The 16,652-nt window shown below is 40.8% G+C and overlaps 1 protein-coding gene across 32 annotated transcripts in view; it reads right to left on the bottom strand.

Annotated features, from left to right (window-relative positions):
- NRXN3 (neurexin 3) overlaps positions 1 to 16,652 on the bottom strand; it is a 1,582,316-nt gene that overhangs the window by 1,112,791 nt on the left and 452,873 nt on the right. For 19 of the 32 annotated variants that reach the window (XR_009264656.1, XR_009264657.1, XM_058739879.1 and 16 more), the window contains 2 exons: positions 13,169 to 13,192; positions 11,130 to 11,291 (listed from right to left, as the gene is read on the bottom strand). Coding sequence is in view for 30 of the 32 variants with exons in the window: in XM_058739879.1 (XP_058595862.1) it covers positions 11,130 to 11,291; positions 13,169 to 13,192 (186 nt within the window). In the remaining 2 variants the exon portion in view is untranslated. The remainder of the gene's footprint in view (positions 1 to 11,129; positions 11,292 to 13,168; positions 13,193 to 16,652) is intronic. The other 13 variants (XM_058739896.1, XM_058739892.1, XM_058739893.1 and 10 more) reach the window with 1 other exon arrangement.

Genomic DNA, 16,652 nt, shown 5'->3' with positions numbered 1-16,652 from the left:
TGGGAAAACTGAAAAGCTATAGGCAAAAGAATGAAACTGGGCTACTTTCTTCTACCACACACAAAAATAAACTCAAAATGGATTAAAGACCAAAATGTGAGACCTAAAGCCATAAAACTGCTAGAAGGAAACACAGGAAGTTATCTCTCAGACATCACCCTTAGTATCATTTTTCTAGAAACATCTACCCAGGCAAGGGAAACAAAAGCAAAAATAAACTATTGGGACCACACCAAAATCAAAAACTTTCACACAGTGAATGAAACCATCAACGAAATGAAAAGGCAACCTACTGAATGGGAGAAGATATTTGCAAACATTATATATGATAAGGGATTAATATAAAGAATATACAGACAATATAAACAACTCAAGACAAAAACAAACAAACAAAAAATATCCAATTAAAAAATGGGCAGAGAGGGCACCTGGGTGGCTCAGTCGGTTACCATACACCTGTCAGAATAGCCAGTATCAAAACAATAAGGAATAGCAAGTGTTAGTGAGGATGTGAAGGAAAAGGAATCCTTGTGGACTGCTGGTGAGGATGTAAACTGATGCAGCTACTGTGGCAAAAGTATGAAGCATGAAAGTTCCTCAAAAAGTGAAAAAAACAAGTACCATTTATTCAGTAATTCTACTACCAGGTATTTGCTCAAAGAAAACAAAAACACGAATTCAAAAAACTACATGCACTCCTATGTTTATTGTAGCATGATTTACAATAGCCAAGATATGGAAGCAACCTAAGTATCCATCTATGGATGAATGGATAAAGAAGATGTGGTATATATTTGCAATGGAATATTACTCAGCCATAAAAAGAAAGAGATCATGCAACATGTTGCAACAACATGGATGGACCTAGAAGGTATTATGCTAATTGCAAGAAGTCAGAGAAAGACAAATACCATATTATTTTACTTATATGTGGAACCTAAAAAAATAATAATTAAAACACTGAAACAGACCCATAAATACAGAGAACCAACTGGTAGCTGCTAAAGGGCACAAGGATGAGCAAAACAGGTGAAGGGGTATAGGGAGTAAAGGCTTCCAGTTACAGAATGAATAAGTCACAGGGATGAAAGGTGCATTATAAAGAATACAGTCAACAGTGCTGCAATAGCATTACAGGTGGCGACAGATGGTAGCTACATTTGTGGTTAAGCACAGCATAACATACAGAGTTATCAAATCACTGTGTAATACATGTGAAACTAATAAAACTATAGTTGTGTGTTAACTATACTTCAAGAAATCTACCAAAAGTTTTCTATTAAGCATTGTTTTATGGGTTTTACATTTATTATCTCAGTTAATACTGAGTTATAATACTCAGTTAATACTCACCTTATGAAGTAGGTATAATTATTCTGCTCATAACAAATCAGCAAAGTGAGGCACAGAGAGGGTTAAGTAACTTGCCCAGTACTCCAAAGCTAGTGTGAGTAGAGCTGGGCTTTGAAACCAAGAACTCTAGTTCCAGAGCCTTCTCTCTTCATCAATAAATTACACTATAAAACTGTTACCTCCTTTGTTTTATAGATCACACTTCTATTAATTCACCCTCAAATCATGCAGGCACATATTTTCTATCATTCTCAGCTCCCTGCCATTAAAATAGTTGATGAGCATGCTCTCTACCCTTCCCTCAAGCCCCTAATACAAACATTAAGTAGGAAAAAGCATTGTCACATCCACCTGAAACTTCCATATAGGTCAAAACAGATCCTTCATCAAGACTCCTTGGTATGTTTCAGGGTGCCTGCATGACTCAGTCCATTAAGCGTCTGACTTCGTTTCAGCTCAGGTCATGATCTCATGATTTGTGAGTTTGAGTCCCATGCAGGACTCCGCACTGGCAGCACAGAGCCTGCTTGGGATCCTCTCCCAACTTCTTTCTCTGCCCCTCCTCTGCTCACTCTAAGTAAATAAATAAACCTTAAAAAAAAAAAAAAGACTCATTTGTATGTTTCAATAGTTACTCCTTTCATGAATAGCTGTTACATCCAATTCCTTTTTCCCCATCTTGTTGACAAGGATATCACAAAATGCACTGCCAAATACTTTGCTGATATTTAGTTATGCTTTCCTGACTTATAAGTATGGTAACAATATGGAATAGAAATGTGAGTTTGGTTCATGTAATATGGCTTATTTTTAGTGTCTTTGGTGAATAATTGTAATTCTTCTCATCACATTTTTCTCTCTTCTACGGGCTCATACCTTCTGTTAATAAGGCACTCCAAAATCTTTCCCGGATTCCAATGAAGCTCATAGGCCCATAGCTTGCATTATCCATACTTTCTTCCATCTTTGGTCTTTAGGAACCTCCCCCATTCTCCACTATTTCTCAAAACCACCAACTGGATTTCAAAAATCTTATTTACAAACTCTCTCCATATCCTGGGATATCATTCATCCAAGTCAAGAAACCTGAATTAATGCAGAGCTATTAGGTGATTTTCACAGCCTCTGATATTAAATTTTCTTTCCTTGTCTATCTTTTCCTGTCCAAAGAGCTATTTTCTTATCAGAGAAGACAGGGGTGAAACAGGAGTACGAGGAATTCTTTCACATCACTTAGGACTCTATGTCGTGAATGACAGAAAATCCAGCTCCTGCTGCTTTAGACAGAAGGAAGAATTACTCAGTCTTAGCTGGAAATCAGGGGTACTCTAGTTTAAAGAATGTTTGATCCAGGGCCTTAAAAACGTCACTAGGTTCTAGCTTCTCCCCACCGTTTTTGCCTCTGTTTTTCTCCATTCTAGCTTCATTTTTGGTCTCTATGTGTTGGCAAGATGGTAGCCAGAGGCTCAATTTTATATCATCCCAAGTTCTAACCCTAAGGAAGGAGAACTACCTCCCCACAACATGTAAACTAGAGTCCTAAGCTTTTATGTCACTGATCCAAATTGGGTTAGGTGCCCACCTATGAACAAAATAACTCTGGCCAGGGGAGCGGCCTAGTTCTAACTGACTTACAGCTCACATGCTCACCAAGGTAGCCAGGAGTGGAGTCAGTGCCACTGAACCACTGGATTGAAAATGAGGGGTGGGAGGCTCCTAGGTGGCTCAGTTAAGTGCCCAACTCTTGATTTTGGCTCAAGTCATGACCTCACAGTTCGTGAGATCAAGCCCCGCATCAGGCTCTGTGCTAACAATGAAGATCCTGCTTGGGATTCTCTCTCTCTCTCTCTGTCCCCATCTCTCTCTCTCTCTCTCTCCCTCTCCCTCTCCCTCTCAAAATAAATACACTTCTTAAAAATTTTTTAAAAAAGAAAATGAAGGGGAATAAGAACCTTCATTCAAAAGAATAAGAAATAGATATCAGGTCTCTAAAAAAAAAATGTTCACCATATCTATTTCTCCATTGACAGCCCATCAACTATAGGCAGCAAAGCATACTTTAGTATTTTTATTGTGGCATTAATCAAAAATCTGTTTGTGACAGCACTGCAATACTAAATATCCTTGAACCTTCAGCCCTCCTGACACTATCCCTTAGGTACACACAACTTTCTTACAGCCATGCTGGGCTAGGTGCTTACACCCTACCCCCCTCTGTGAAATGCACCTCACATTCATCGAAATTCCCAGCAGCTCAGGGTTCTTATTCTTCATTCTCCATGACAAAGTGCAGGTCTCTCCTATTTCAGTTCCTTATAATCTAGGAGGTAATCTCTTTTCCAGAAGATCCAATTTATTCTCTTCACAAAAACTTCATTCTTAAGCTGACGCGTATGGCATTACCAATATTTGATTTTTTTAACCCACAAAAATGCCAGTTTTTTCTGTGCTCAACCCAATAGGCAGCTCCTGAGACATAGTTTCTCTCTTTTCTTCTTCTGCCACATTTTCCACTTCCTAGTCTCTGATTCACATTTCAACTTCTTTCTACTTTGTTGGAACCTTATCCCTCTTGGTCTCCTGTTTGTATTGGTTCTTCCACTCTATCAATGCGTGCTTTCCTCCAAGCCCACACAATGCTCCTCTGCATATCTTCCTAAGAGTAGAAAAATAAATTCTACCTTGCTACCCAAAATTTAATAATCAAGCACTTGTACTTCTGCATTAGAAGTTCTCCATAGTAGTGTGCAGTTTATCGGGCTTAGCAGTGATCACTACCCTCATTTTACAGATCAAGACACGGATGCCCAAACGGACTGTATGATTTTCTAATTAGCATCAGAACTGGATCTGGAGGCCAGGTTCCAATTCAGCTGTTCTTTTTCTTAAACTGCACTGTACTCTCCTAACTTCTGCAGTTTTCAAACTGCAGAAACAGCAAAGGGGAAGATGTGGCTCCTTGACCAGATCTAATCAGTTTGGTTGCATTTAATAACATAAATAATAACATGAGCATCTGCACAGTGCTTTACAGTTTATAAAGCACCTCCATTCTCTTAATCCCATTTGCTCTGACATAAAAATGCCTGAATTAGGTACTATTATCTGATGCAAAGATGGAGGCTAAGAGCATTTAACTGATTTGTTATTAGTCTTGCAGCTGGTAATGAATGAGTCTAGACAAGATTCAAACTCTGGACTTGTGCTTTTAAAGCCAATTCTCTTCTCATCTTCCATGCTGATTCAAAAACCCTCACTTGGTCTTTGCTCACCCTGGGGCCACAAAGTATTCTCAATGCTAGGAAAAGGGGATTTTTAGTCTCAATGCTATGACCTAATTTACCTGATTACGAACAGAACCACTTATTACAGACTGAGAAATAAGGAAGGAAACCAGAATAAGAGCTAAAGAAGCACAGAGGTAGGGAAAATTAAAACAGGGAGGAAAAAGGAAAAAAAAAAAAGTATAGTGAGCAAAGAAGTAGGGGACAACACAAAGTAAAAACCAAAAGAGAAATTGTGATAGCATAAGAGCAGCAAAAGACAGTGAGATGGGATAAAATGAGTATATTAAAAAAAAAAAAAAGGCAACAACAAACACATTATCCCAAAGCCCGCAGGTGCCAGCAATTCAAACAAACGTATAGCAATTAACAGAATTAACACAGCCTTAAATAGCTTGGCTCACCAGATGTGGACTCCTATCAGGGTTCTATAAAATGTAAAGTTATTACAGATTAAACCATTAATCATCTGTTCAGAGACTATCTCTGGCTGCAAAATCCCATTCGGTTTTAAATGGCTAATAATCACAAAGGGATGTGGAATGTAATGTGCACAGTGATGTTCTACCCCAATCCTTTTTCCTTTAAATATGTGTTCCACACTCCCGCTTCTCCTGCTTCTCCCTCCTCCCCATTAGAGGCACCATGAGAAAAGAGAGTTTAGAGAGACCAGGCTGTCCCAGAGGCCTCAGTAGCACTCAGCTTCTCCCTGGGCAAATGGAGATACAAATGGAGAACCAACATACTGGGGGAGAAGTAACAGAGAAGATAGGAGGATGGTGTGCAAAGAATCAATTCAAACAACAGGGAAGATCCCAGCACACAAGAGGGTACTTTAAGGGGCTTGAGGAAGCTCTCTCTCCCTGGTCCTGGTCAACCTGATAGAAACACTATCAGGCACCTCAGTCTGGACTGGGCTTTCCTCTACTACTTTGTGCTTCATCCAATAATAATAGCTCAGCAAGGCCAAGGACAAAGGAAAGGAGAAATGTACATCCTGACAGGGAGGGTCACTGGAAACTGAAACAGTAGTCAGAAAGAAGTGCTTTTCTATAGAAATTTTAAGATACTGAGAGCCACTCTCCTGGTACTTTCCAATGCCGCAGTCAATGGATCAAGCTTTCCAACCCTACCATTTAACTTTCTAGGACAAAAAACATACAGTTAGAAGTAGTTGATGGACTAACTTCGGTTCTCAAGTAATTTTTTTGTTTATTTATTTTGAGAGAGAGAGAGAGACAGACAGACAGACAGACAACGCACATGAGAGGGGAAGGGCCAGAGAGAACAGGAGAGAGAAAATCCCAAGCAGACTCGATGCGGTCAGCACAGAGCCTGATGGGGGGGTTCAGTCTCATGAGCTGTGAGATCATGACCTGAGCAGAAATCAAGGGCCAGACACTCAATCAATTAAGCCAGATGACACCCGCAAGAAATCTGAAGCCTGATGAACAAGATGCCAATATGACTGTATCATTCTACTACTTAAGGCCTCCATAGCTCCCTATTACCTAGAAAATAAAGTCCAAGGGTGGAATATAAGATAAAGTTCTCTATGACCTGGCTCCTACCTCACTTTGCAGCTACACGTGCTAAACTCCTCATCTTATATTTTGTGTCCTGAAGTTAGCAAATTGTGAGTTCCTCACCAAGACGCTATGGTGTATCTTGTCCCCGCACCTGTGCTCATGCTGCTCCATTGTCTGGAACACTGCTCCCTCCATTCTACCATGTTCACTTCCATTTGTCTTCTAGACTTACCTGGGTGTTAGCTCCTCCACAGATCTTTCCTGAAGCCCAGAATATGCTAAGTCCTTCTCCTCAACAGACTCACTGCATTTGTGAGTGCCTCTTTTTGCTATCTTTTATCGAAACTATATTCATGTATTTGTCTCCCCCACTAACCGCGTGGTCCTCTAAGATGGGAACTGTGCCTAACTCCTCTTGGATCTTACTTAGCACAGTCCCTGGCATCCTGTAGGTTCCCAGTATACATCTGTTGATCCAAATCCCACCCGATTTTAGAGGTCCTTGAGGTTAGCTCATTCATTTGTTTATTGCAGACATACTTATTGAATGCTTCTTTATTTTTATCTTTCATGCCAGGAACTCTGCTAGGTTCTGGGAAGACACCTGTGAACAGACGAGGCCTTTGTCATCACAGAGTTACACACATTTTAATAAATGGAGATTGACAGTTGTCACGTAAGTGACTGAAGGCAACAACAAACAAGGTGATGACTGAGGGCGGGTGGGACGGGTTTCCCCACTTCAGAAAAGATGAAAGGACTTTAGTGGGGCAAACCTCAGAATAAAGTTAGTTTTCCTCCTGAATGTGATTTTCTAATATGGGAGATATAGAAATATACACACGCTAATGTATACAAGTGCATGGTTACATTTGTATTCATAAACTATTTGTAACAGGTATTACATAATCCTTAATTATTACATATAGTACATATATGTATGTAATATACTATATATACTATATACTAATATATTACATATAGTAAAAGATATGCTTGTGTGGTTTTATGTATTTTATTTCATTTGTTGAGTGGAACACAACAAAGGTCCTATTATATCCATATTAGGGGTTAAGAAACAGAATCAAGTAAGATCAGTGACTTATTCCAGGCCATAGAGCCAGTGACAAAGCTGGTATTCTCAACCCACTTCTCTTAGCCTTGCTGAGCCTTTATATATAATACTTATCTCACACCAGATAAGTGGAAAGTTCCTCAAAGATTCAACTACTGCCATGTCAAGATGTTCCTTACCGATCCCAGAAGAATCACATGGTTAATAGTGCCTAAGAGCATTTATCTAAAATATTAATTTTACAAACATGTTCATTTAAAGGATTTATTTAAACGTTACTAACTTGCAAACACGTGATTTCACTCAGCATATGTTTACTGAGAGCTCAGCAGGCACTAAGAACCATTCTGGGAACTGGAAACCTGCAAGACCAAAAAATAAGACACACATGTTAAAACATAAAAACATGACCAGGAACAAGATGCTGAGTTGGTAATGTTTAAATGTACACAAATATTGTAGGGATAACCAAGATTTGTGGAGAACCACAATAGTCTGAGGACAACTTGGATATAGTCTATGGTGGCTTGTACAGCAATATCAAGCTAGGATGTGTGAACCCAGGTGAAATCCAGTCATTTTTCTCAGTAGTGGAGCCAGAACTTAACTTTCAAGGGTGAAGTAACTGTAGTTCAAAGGTAACACCTTATTCTGTGCCACACACAAAGTATCTGGAACAGAAACTCCGAAGTCCTTTAACCATGCCCCCACATTTTGAAGCAAATGATATATAAAAGCACCATCTCAGTGTAAGGGAACACAGAGCCATTAATGGCAAATGGAAGACAGAAAAAGGAATAAAGAGATAGGAAAAAGGGGCTGGACACTGTTCTACTAAGGATACATAATTAAAGTCAGTATGTGGGATTTATCACGGAGAGAAATACCAACATAGCTAGAAGCTTCTGCTCTTTACTAAATTGTCAAATACCAACAAAAGTAGAAGAATTTCCCAGACCTTCCCTACAAAAAAGTTAACTGCAATGATTAACTGGAAAGACAGACTATGCCAGGACTATATTAGACCCAAAGTTATCTGTTTAAAACACTTGGACGAGGGATGCCTGGGTGGCTCTGTCAGCTGACCATCTGACTCTTGATTTCAGCTCAGGTCATGATCCCAGAGTTGTGGGATTGAGCCCTGCCTCGGGCTCTGTGTTGAGTGTGGAGCCTGCTTAAGATTCTTTCTTTCTTTCTCTCTCTCTCTCTCTCTCTCTCCCTCTCTCCCTCTCTCCCTCTCTCTCTCTCTCTCCCTCTCTCTCTGTCTCTCTCTCTCTCCCTCTGCCCCTCTCCCCTGCTTGCACTCTCTCTCCCTCTCAAATAAAATTTAAAAAAACACTCAGATGAATGAGAAAGCTTCCCAAGTCCCTTAGACACACTACAATACTGTGTATGTAATGAAGAGATGTTGGTAAAAGTTAATGAAGTTCTAAATTTTATATACCATTTACCCCAGTGTGGGTTGGACTTTCTTTTTTCTGACTTGATCTGGATTTCAGTACAGACTTATGCTGCTAGCTATGTATATATTTTTACTACCAATTACTGCTATTTCTGTTATTGACACTGTTTTGCAGAACTGTCTTTAATTTTTAAACTATTAAGGGACACTTTGCGCAGACTTTTGAAGCTTTCTGCTCTCTATCTGGGCAGCATGTGTGCATGTGTGCACATGAAGATTTTATTTGCTTAAGGTTTCACATGGATGAAGCCATCAGAGATAGCTTTATGTTTTTATGAGGCTTGTTTCAAAATGTTCAGGAGCATCCTTCCTGATTGATAATTTGCAGACGGGAAACTGCTCCTTTGTCTCAAAATAAATGAGAGATGGTTCAATATCATTGTGTGCAAGGGAAAATGAGTTCTAGAGGCCACCCCTAGATCCTACCCAGGAGAAACTCCACACTTAGGGCTGTTTCACTACAAAAATGAATGAGCTCCCCACAGCAATCAATGCCTCATTCATTCCTGAGCCACGTACATGGTAGCAGAACGTTCCTATCTATCTTTGATGAGAGTGCAATTCCAATGTGTGTGATTTAACAGTGTTTAAGAGCCTTTCAGGTTCATTAGATGCTGAGTAATGTATACCTTTATTCTATCCACACGGGAGTAACTGCTAGGGAAGAAGTGTCTATGTCCACTGCAATCCCATCAGGAATGACTACTGGTGTCCCTATAGCCAGCAGAAGCCTAGATAACATCCAGCAGAAGGAGGAAAACACTTTGTGGGTTCTCTTCTGTAACCTGTCCTTCAGACCAAGTACAATACAGAGCCGTAACTGGATTTTTCCCTCCTTTGTCATGTCTCTCCTTCCTACCCTTTTCTCTCAATTCACACACGTTTACTGCACCAAAGCCCAGCTCAAACAGCAATTCTTCTCTGAAACAGACTTCCACCTAAAATGTATCTGTTTCCTCTACTCAATTAGAACATCTAGTGTGTGGCACTGAATACACAGTGTCCTGAGTTCACTTACAGATCTCCTCTCCCTTCCTAGATTATGAAGCCTTCAAGCATGGAAACGGCGACTTGTAAAGAGCCACTTAAGTCAGTTACAATATAAAAAAGGTACCGATTTTTTTATCCACTCAGTAAATAGTTACTATGCAGCTACAGTACTCCAGCACAGTGGACACGGCTCCTTTCTCGACATGGCTCACAGCTGAGTGGCATGACTGAAGGAATTTGCAATGCCATCTCATCTATAACCGACGCTCAACAAATTTCAAATAACCATAAGAAGAAGAAAACACGTGCCCTGAGAGGAGTCCCGTAACAGGTCACAAGGGATCTTTATCTACAAGAAAGAACACTGTTAGCTTCTCGAGGAATTTCCCCAGGGAAGTGGTATAGCTATCTCAGGCAATCAGGCTTAGCTTAGATTAAACAAAAATGTGCAGTGAACTGCTCTGATGACACAGTGTTCTGAAAGAACTCTACCAAATCAAGTCTGATTCTTTTTGCCTCAACAATTGACCTTAGAGATTGAACTTACACTTGACTGAAGCTCCTCTGCTCTCAGACAGAGGTCTCAACACATCAGCTACAATAGTAATAAATGAGTAATGGCAAAGCCCCACCGCTTTCTCACAGCTGCTAGCTTTCAGGGGGGAAAAAAAAAGAAAAAAGAAGAGGAAAAACCAGTCTTCCGAGCCTTAATGTTACATTCTGAAAATTTTCCTTCATCTCAGATAATGAGACTCTTGGGAACACTAAGCTTGGCAAAGGTAAAATAATACATACGTTATGTTTTAGACAAGACCTACAACCACAAATGGAGCCACTAGGAGCTACAGCTTGGCTTCGTACTTGCCAAGTCAAAAATATGAAATCAAACGTTACGTGTGTCTAATTCTTGTGATATCAAAGAACTAGACCTTAGTCTGTGTTTTTTCATCTAATTCACAGAGCATGTGGGATGCCTGGGTGGCTCAGTGAGTTGAGCGTCTAATTCTTGATTTCCATTCAGGTCAAGATCCCAGGGTTGTGGGATCGAGCCCCACATCAGGCTCCATGCTGAGCGTGGAGCCTGCTTAAGATTTTCTCTCCCCCCAACTGCCTCCTCCCCCACTCGCACATGCTCTAGAAATAATGATAATAATAATAATTATTACTATTATTATGTATAAAGCACAGCTACCTGTGGGATACAATTCCCCAGTACTCAGATGAGAAAACAGAACCACAAAGCATGTAAGTGGCAAACCCAAGGTCATGCAATCAATCAGCTTAAGCGGAAACCAAAACCTAGGACCTCTACTTTCAAGTCCAGAGTCTTCTTGGTAAAACCTATGGCTTCAAAGAATGCACTAAGTACAGAGCCCCTCACTGACCTGGGAATTTCATTTGTTCTTGGGACACTAAAGAGACTGTGTGACCTTTACCTCTTTAAGGCAGCCCATAAAGTTGTTGCTGACGGGTGAGCCTGGCAAGTCAGCGGTACTTGGGCTTCCTCCCACGTAGAAGAAATCATCCGAGCCCAGCATGGTGTAGTCCTCCTGAGTGTAGCCCGTTGTGGTAAGGATGCCATCCACAGAGATTGTCACCTGGTGGAGGGACATAGGGACAAAAGAAATCCCAACAATGACTTTATAGTCCAATCAAAATCCGGTGGCTTCCCCTACCTGTGGCATCACTTTCATTAAGATTTTGGTGAAGTATGTTTTTCTAATTTGGTTTGATTTTGGTATATGCAGCCAAGTTCCATTTTCTGGTCTGCCTTCCCTGCGACCCAAGCCTCCAGCATTCCTGTGCAGACTCCCGGGGGACTTTGGTGGAATTGCCAAGATGGGCAACTTGCTTTACCCGCTGTGCTCTTTATTCAGTCAGGCTAGAAAATGGAACTATCCTCAGACGACATCACTTGTCTCAGTTCATTGGTAAAATTTTCATTTATTTTTTTGAATGACTATTATTTATGGTGGTAGTGAGAAACAGCAAAGGAGACATTTGACAATGGGTTTGTTAGGGTTGGTCTTTGGTTGTGGATGGTTTTTTCCTTTTTTCTTTTCTTTTTCTTTTCTTTCGTATTCATTTCTTTTGGGGCTCACACCACGCTGACAAACATGCATTCGGGAAGGGAAGGAGAAGGGTTTTGATTTTGATGTGTCATGGGTGATACATGCCATGGACGACCCCAGGACACGAACCCCTGCCCTCCCTTAGCTGCCATCACCACCACCAAGAGAAGAAATGACCCAAACCAAGAAGGCAACTCTAACAAAAAGAAAGGAATATGAGGCATACTAACCAAAATGAAAATAATAATAATAATGCCCACAGGGAAGAAATAGCACCCACACACCCAACATCCATGAAAGGAGCAGAAGGCAGAGAGAAAAGATGGGGCCTCAAAGCGTGCACACACCATACGCTGACACACCCATGCGAAAACCATCAGGAGCCAAGAGAAAAGGTGGAAGAAAAGGGGGAGGGAAGTGGGCAGGGGTGAGGAGAACCAAAGGGAAGAGTCAAAATCCACTTCACACGTGCATGCACTGAAGAAACCGGAACACAAGATGGAAATAAACACAAAACAAAACACTGGAAACTACAGGGTCATCTTTCCCCTGCCTGCCACCTCCCTCGCTAAAAAAAGAAAAGAAAAAGTCCAAACCCAACCCCAAAATATATGAAGGATGAGAGGAGAATGAAGAAGAGTGGAGACAAAAATAAAGAGAGGGAAGAGAGTGGAATTGGGCTGATGATTGGCAGGTTGTTAGTAATGAGGAGGAAAACGGGGGAGCAAATTCTGATGCTGATGGGGAAATCCACGAGACAGGAACATGCCATGCAGAGTCTGTATGGAGGACACACTGGCAGAGCTCCCTATGGCCACGGTGGGGAGTAAGGTGAAAGCAGGGAAAACAAGAAGAGAGAAGTAAGAGTACTTTCCTCCCCAGATCACCTGCGGCAGGGCAGCCGTGGCCACACCAAAGGGAAGGAAAAAAGGGATTAAGGAGGGAAGTGGGAAAAGAAAGGAGCGAGAGTGAGAGGGATAGGAAGACAGAGAAGAAAGTCCTCAATAGAAATCCTCTTGTCCCTAGTCTGTAACTTCAAAGTTGCAAAATAACAAAACAAAAGAAAACAAATTTAGCTAAATGGAGAATCTTTCTTTAAAAAAATTTTTTAGGAAAAAAAAAATGACAAACTAGAGAAAAGGAAACCGTCCCAACCAAACTCATCCAAATACCATTTCCAAGACTGGCACGTCCCCTTCCTTTTTTTTTTTTTTTTTTTTTTTTTTTACAACAAAAAAAAAAGACTTGCATTTAATTCAACAACAACGAAAAAATTTAAAAGAAGAAACAAGTCTAAGGAGGATAAAAGGGGGGTTTTGGGGAGGAAAAGGGGGGCAACACACGGCAAACCCAAAAAAAGAGACAATAAGAATGATATCTACCAGACAATGTAGTTTGTTTACCATAGCGTGTCCGATGCCTGAGTGCTTTGCGGAAAAGGGGGAAGAAAGGAAATTAAAAATTGTGAACAGAACGATTGTTAATTAAAAAAACTAAAAACAAAGATGAGTCGTTAGGGTGTTAGTACATTAGTCGGTTAGTAAAATGACACATTGCATGAATGATCTTGTGTTAGTTTTTCAAAAAAAAGGCACCCGACACAGAAAAAGAGAGTGGGGAAGACAATGAGACCAGGACTCTATGGAAAACCTTGGCAGCCAGGGCACAGCTAGGAAAGGAGCTGCAGTCCACCTTGTCACGTAACCCCCCTTCTTCCAAATACCACTCAGACCACACCTCACCCCAGTTAGAATTAGCACCATACTTACTTTCCAAGAGCTCTTCTGAATGAACACCCTTTCCCTTCCCACCCTCTAGCACATACACAGTCCACCTATCCTGAAAGAAAATACCCCTAAAGTTTACCATTTCAACATGTAGGTAGATAGTTAGAGCTCAAATACCAATGCACTGGGCACTTTTTTAGTATATATATATATATATATATATATATATATATATATATATATATATATCTGACTCAGACTATTTGCATGAATGATTACAACTTTCAGTAGAACGACAACAACAACAACAAAAAAAACAGAAAGCATTTACAGGTCACATCTAGCATAGGAAGGCTACAACTCTAGCTCACTCTGGCTTTCCACAGGCAATTAAAGACCCATGAAGCTCTTGATTTTGTGTGGATGTGTGCAACAGGAGAGGGACATCCTCCTCTTTCCTTTCTTCTTCATTTACAATAACTGTACTGTTGGAGTGCATAAAAATAGTTGGGAGTCTTCTTTACTACCCAATGCAGTTATTATTTTGTTTTCTTTGCCAGAATGCTTCCCGTTGGAATGGCTCTACCCCCATTCTCCTTTAGAAAATGCTTTTCAAGCTTTGAAGCAATTTCTCCTATGGATAGCAGAGAGGACTGGCAGGTTAAACATGATTAAAGAAGCCCTACAATTAGTCTCCGCTTGCTATTTTCAAATATTCAAATGCCAGCACACCCTGAGCTGGGTGCGAGGCCGGGCAGCTGGAACACTGGAACACTGGTAACCCCAGTTTTGTGTTCGTGGTTTGACTAATGTGGCATTTACAGGTAAAGCAATTCACATGAGGGCCATGTTCAAGGTCGGATTTTAAAACAAAACTGAAAACAAACCCAAAGAAACGCATCACTACCTTGTCCCTAATCCCAGTTACAGTTTGGAATAGGCAATCCACATTCCTTCCTTTAAGCAGAACTCCCAGTGAAGTGTCTGCCTTTGATCCTGACTCGGCTCAAAGGTAGAATCATGAGTATATGACCAAGAAGGAAGAAATGGGCAAAGTTCTGCTCCATTTAGTAATGAATACTCCAGGAAAGTCCAAGTAAGCATTCCTCAGATGAATTTTTGCCACAGAAGCCATTCAACCTTACCAAAAAGGTAGATGAGACAGTCATAAGCTTGTTATCAAATATTTATGAAGCAATTTACAGTTTAATTGAAATAGACAGGGGCTTCCAACCCCTTCAAATGTATCCTACAGAACTAAAAAAGATGTTATAAATGTATTCTTAATGTGCAAAATAATCATCTTAGATGACTCAGCACGGAAAGGATTTGCAAAATCCACTCTGGTTTTCTGAGATTTCCCTCTCTTTCAATAAATTGCATTTAGATGCAAAATTCAGTCAGGATTTCAATGAAGTCCAATTTTGGGCGCTCTGTGAGATTCATTTTCCTTCTGCCAAGAAATGCCCCAACACCCTAGGGCCTCTGTAGCCTTGTCCAGAACTGAGAGCTCTACTTAGCTGCATCGCTGGTGACAGACAGACACAGGCACCTTCACGACAGACTACTCAGATTGTAAATCGTGTGCATGTCACAGTAAGTCTAGCACCCAGACCATGGAGGAGCTCATAATCCTTCTGGAACATAAGGTGCTTTGCATATTTAGCCACCACATACGGCTGGGGAGGATTATAATCACCATTCACGAATGGAAACTGTGGTGTGGAAAGGTGAAATGGCTTGTCCAAGGGCACTGAGGGAGTTGGGTCTTAGAACATGGAAGAGAAACCCTCCAGGGTTGCTTTCCTCTGCTTGCTGACTGAAACAGCACAACCAATGTTTGAATAACACTTTAGTTTATCCCCCGCTCAGTTTATAGGACGGAACTGGGGCCCAATTCTATTTTAGAGAAATGTTTTCAGTAGAAATAAAAGTGAGCCTTTCTCCAGCTAATTGGAATCATTCTGGAATGGCAAAGAAGTGTATGGAGTGGGAGAGAATCAGACAGGCTGACTGGTAAGAACCACAACCCGACCCTGCTCCTCAGTACATGAAAATTCTCCCCTCCGCTGACTAAAGGGTGTTACCATGTACCTGCCAGTCAAAACTGGCAAAAAGGTTATATCTTATTTTTTGGTCTAGTCTCTACAACTCAAATACATCACACCCTTAAATGTTGGCAAATGGAAATTCGACTTGGGCCCTCTTGACAGCTGAGCTGTGTCAGTATGTATGGTGGATTATTAAAGAAAACATCAGCAACTGGACTGTTTGGTCTTAGAAGAAAAACAGAACAGTGATTCAAAATGTCCAATCCATAGGTATTAAGATGAGTGGGGGCTCTAAGTCTTGAGTTATTTGGTAACGTCACAGCAGATAGAATAGAGATGCCTTCTTCAACGTACCTAAGTGTGTTAAATGGGCAGTTTTGAATACTGTGTGTTCCCAGCATGTGTGAGCCTTCTCCATTCACATAATAGTATTAAAGAGTTACACTTTTATCAAATGGAAAACATATGCAAACACCTGTCAGTTCTTACGCTTTCCTATTTACATTAGAAGGCACTGAATCAATCATATTGCAGAAGAAAATTTGATAAGCACTTTCTGGAAATTTGCATAATGTTTTCTGATTAATAAAGGCTGAATGCTATCTAACTGGGTTTAATGACTAATTCACAAGGAGAAACACCAAGTGAAAATAGCAACCTGGAAAAGGCGGTGTCAGCACAGACCTGGACTTTCACAGGACTTTTTCTGGACTTTTTCTCTTCACTGATGTGGCCTGATTGAGGTGTTAATATTATTACTGTTGTGACTATTATTATTAGTTATGAAACTGAAAACCACTTCACTTGGCTAAGGCTTTCTGAGATGTTGTCACCTGACGGAGTCGCCTGCTCAGAATCAGCAAGCGATGGGAGTTCTCAAGCACGAACAGAACCAGGAAAGGCTGCTCCAAAGTTGACATTTTTATTTGGGTCCTTCCACTTTCCAGGCCTCCCAGTCAACTGAAGAGTCTCGGAGGTAGAGACAGGGGCAATAAAGTAAGAGCGGCACACCAAGGAACAGAGAAACAGAGGAATTCAGAAAGATTCCAGCTAATTCATTGGAAGGCTAGAGGTTAACATAACAATGGGGCAGGGAGGGGGGTGAAAGT

This window comes from Neofelis nebulosa, chromosome 7, assembly GCF_028018385.1.
Source record: "Neofelis nebulosa isolate mNeoNeb1 chromosome 7, mNeoNeb1.pri, whole genome shotgun sequence".
NCBI lineage: Eukaryota > Metazoa > Chordata > Mammalia > Carnivora > Felidae > Neofelis > Neofelis nebulosa.
The sequence above is the reverse complement of the archived record's forward strand: the minus strand, read 5'-3'. Positions and strand labels throughout refer to the sequence as shown.